The 3961-nt window shown below is 39.0% G+C and overlaps 1 protein-coding gene across 1 annotated transcript in view; it reads left to right on the forward strand.

Moving 5' to 3' along the window:
* The window catches only part of mpdz (multiple PDZ domain crumbs cell polarity complex component), a gene marked incomplete in the record, with an annotated part of 77493 nt that overhangs the window by 48836 nt on the left and 24696 nt on the right, over nt 1-3961 (forward strand). The window contains 1 exon segment of the mRNA XM_014004314.1: nt 2353-2445. Within this exon segment, the coding sequence (XP_013859768.1) occupies nt 2353-2445 (93 nt within the window).

The following is a 3961-nucleotide window of genomic DNA, read 5'->3' on the forward strand; positions in this document are numbered from 1 at the left end:
GGGGAATAAAGCATGTTTTGAAGGCAGAGGCATGGGGAGTTTTTTTACTTTTGTTAGAAGGAAAAATTGATTCAATGAAATACTTCAAAGAAAAAAAAAACGTCAAAAGGCACAAGGTAAGAGTTTAACCATGGCAGTTTTAACTTGAAAGGCCAGTTCATTAAGGATCTAAGAATCTCACCAAACCAAAGGACACCAGCAGAAAGTTTCTTTCAAAAACTGGATTAAAAACATTTATCCAACTGTAAAGACCAGCCTTGGCAAAACATTTTTACTGGGTCCAAACCTCCACCTCAGGACAGTTTTTGTAAATTTCAAAGAATCGTGGCGTTTTGAAATGTTTTCATTGCCAGCGCAGGTCACAGAGATGAAAAACCAGTTTTATGGTAGTTCTACATGGTGCAATTATACTGTCTGTTAAAGTGGCAGCACAAATTAACGTTGACAAAATAGATTTCTGACACTTGAAAAACAATTCAGAACCTTTTGTTATGGTTTGTAGGAGGATTGACCCCAAAATGATGACTTGCATAAAAACTAAATGTATTTTATGAGGAACAAAAACCAAAAACCTTGATGTGGCAGCAAAATATAGACGATGTCAAGGAATACAGAGGAGTCCAGAGTGTAAGCATTAATGCAGCACTGGTGACTCAATTCAGGGGTTGCAGCCTACGTAGACCGCAGCCTACACAGTCCTGTTAGGCTGCTTAAACTGCTGTGAAATGAGATGATCTAGTCTTCAGATGACGTATGTTTGTGACCCTGTGCTATCCCCTTACCATGGTGATATATTTTATATCCCATCCCTTCTTTTGGAACATGTATTGACACGTCTTTTCACAGGAGGYATAACGTCACAAATAATCATTTGGGTTTAGCTCCAGTGTCAGTACTTGTAATTACATTTTACTTTTACATATTGCATAAAGCATTTCATCCACTAAATTGCCTAGCACTCTTTTAAAAACAAATTCTTTGGTCCATGATGAATTTCCAAACTCCGTTGTAAAACCCCCCTCGAAAAAACAAACTGCTATCCGCCATCCTATTTAGTTTGCTTACGATGCCATGAATCCTGAGATATCCTTGGCTGCGTCGGAAACTCGAAGGCAGCCTAACTTTCCAGGGTTTTGTCAGACGCATTTGAAGGAGTCGATGAAATTGAGACAGCCTTCGGCACGGTATAAATGTGCCCTATGTGGGCTGAAAACCCCTGAATTGCGACACAGCCGCTGACTGAATAATCACTCTGGAGCGGATGAGGAAGTGGAGGCACCTGGGTTATGGTTATGTTATATGGTGATTGGTGAAACCCATGTGAGCGGGGACCTCATAAGTGGGCCCATTACTCTCTCCAAAAGAGGCACTGAGCTTTTAATCAAACCTTCTGGTCCCTCGGAAGAAGGACACCAGGTTAGAAACACTCAGTGTTCTAAGCTTATCAGAATCCATAAAAAGATCTACAAGAATTCTTTCCGTTCAACTACTCAGGACCAAGCACTGGCCCAAATAGTGCAAAGAGGTCTCTAATTCAATGCCACAGGCATCACACAGACCATTTTCATGGAGTCCCATCACCAWTTTATGGCRGTTGAGCAAGTTGTGCCCARTTAGGACTCCAACCAAAGTAYTTAAAGTTTTCCTTSTCAGGGCAAGAAGGGCTCTTCCAAACCAAGGATTTGGGCCATTTATCAGCCACCTGGGTTAAATAGTGACAGGGAACAGGTGTGAGTGGGCRTGGCCGCAGCTCWGAAGCACAACAAACTGTGGGAAAAAAGTGAAATGTTGTGAGGAAGGAAGACGGGGGGAAACTAAATGTCTCCACATGCTCCATYCGAATTGATGAAATCGGCTCTCGTTGTCTCAGTTGTTAATAAAATCAAAGTTACTTCAAAGCCTTTTAGCCTTTTCAGCTGCAGCTGAGCTGAAGTTGATCGGTGCTGATTTTGACTGTATGAAACATGTAGCTGTTTAAAATGCAGCGACCGAGTGCTGCCTGRAGAGTAGGACATCATCTTTCCCTTTAAGATTCAAATCCTCCCTTTGTGAGCTATAAATAATCTCAAGGTAGCCTGCAGGTATCTTTTAAACATTCTGTTAAACTGTTTCAGAGAAAGAGCTTTTTCTCCATTTTTTTTATGTAAAGGAAATGACTTTCCTCAAGGAAACCGTTTACTTTAATGGTTACCAATTTAAATAAAACCTGAGGTGCTTCTGTCCTCCTGTTTTTTTCTCCTTCTCCCACACAGTCTTTGATTCTGTTTCTGTCACACACGCATAACAAAAAAGGCACAGCCGTCTTATTAAAGTGTCATGTTGTCAGCTTGTCCGTCTTGTGTTGCTTTTTAGAAGCCCCCCCTGCCCTTTCTGCAGCTAAATAACCACCGGCAGCCCGGCCTTGGCCACCCTAATCAAAGCTACTTAGCAGCGGCCCTCCCTCAGGTTAGAAAGCCACCGTGTGTCTGTGTTCGTTTCCACTTGACCTGCTCTGACTGCTGTTAACAAGCTGCACAAAGACAATGAAGGAAATCTGTGTGTGTGTTTGTGCAGCCTTCAGGGTTAAATGTAACTTTTCCAGGTTTCATATCTGAACGCAGGTTTTCCACATCAGTCTAATTGTCTTAATTGTTAAGGTAAACCTTTGCTTTCAGACATGTTGCCTCATGTTGTTTTGAATCTCTTTGTTGCTTTRTGTTTATCTTTAATTCCCCTCATTTGGTTTGACTTTGTTCCTTGGTTGCATTTAGAAAAAGATTTAAAAAAAATTTTTTTTTCGAGCTTTTTTACTGTAAGTGCTTTTTCCTCTCCCCTCCTGTCTCCATCTTTGAAAGGGATTTATTTTCCGTCCAATCATTCTTCAAACATTGTCCTAAGTGCCTCGGTGCTGATGTAAGAAAGACAACTTAATTAGACAGTTGGCAGTCGTCGCTGTTGCTCTGAAATGGAAAATAAAATTCTCAACTGTGATGTGGTTTAGCGAGTCAGATTTTGTGACAAAGGCTTTTGAAAGTTCTGAATATAGAAAAGAAATTGAAAAGAAATCATTCTGATTAAATTTTGGTTGGAAACAACCTGTGAGTTGTTGGATCTCTGAGCTGTGGCTTTTGATTCAAAGTTGCAAACAAAAGTAGGTAAATTATTCCATGGCACCATGGGATACCCCTAAAAAAGTCACTAGTATGAGTTACTTTTAATTTCTTTTATATAGACATGTGAGACATTAATATTCYCATATAAGGTGGAAAAAAGGTAGTTTTTCAATGGTTACTGGGGAGGAATGACAATAATAACAAACATAACTCATTAAAACTATCTGAACTAGACATAGTAATGTTTATTAAAACTATAAAACATTTCGAATCAAAACATAAAACAGTTTTATTGAGAAGGGGGTCCCTGTCATCCAACCAATCACATTTTACCCAAACCATACCCACACCCAGAAACTCTCACTTAATGACTATTGAGGCCCCTAMTTGCTTTTATTTCCATTTTTATGTCAAGAATTATTGACAATAATACAAAGCTTAACAAAAATTGGAATTTGCAGTGTCCCCATATTACTGTAGTTTTTTTTCAAACTGAGTACAAATGCAACTGAGATAACTGCCTATGCTTAGTACAAATACCATCTAGTTAATAATGTACTACTTAGTACCAGTAAAAACATTAAACATTGAGTTTAGAAACACATTTTTTATTAAGAACACAGCAAACAGTCTGCTGTCTTATTACTTGAAGTTATCCTAAAATCTCTCCAAACTATGGATATCATCATTATTATTTTTTTCCCTTAGTTTCTTGCAAAGGGAAAGAGAAAATGATGCCAACAAGCTTAAAAGTGGTATCACTTCGAAGTATTTGGTGTTATTACAATTAAGAGTACTTGAGGCTGATATTGGCCCTGATACAATACCAGTACCTGTATTGGAACACCACTAATTAGACTACAATAAGC

This window comes from Austrofundulus limnaeus, unplaced genomic scaffold (assembly GCF_001266775.1).
Source record: "Austrofundulus limnaeus strain Quisiro unplaced genomic scaffold, Austrofundulus_limnaeus-1.0 Scaffold23, whole genome shotgun sequence".
NCBI classification, from domain to species: domain Eukaryota; kingdom Metazoa; phylum Chordata; class Actinopteri; order Cyprinodontiformes; family Rivulidae; genus Austrofundulus; species Austrofundulus limnaeus.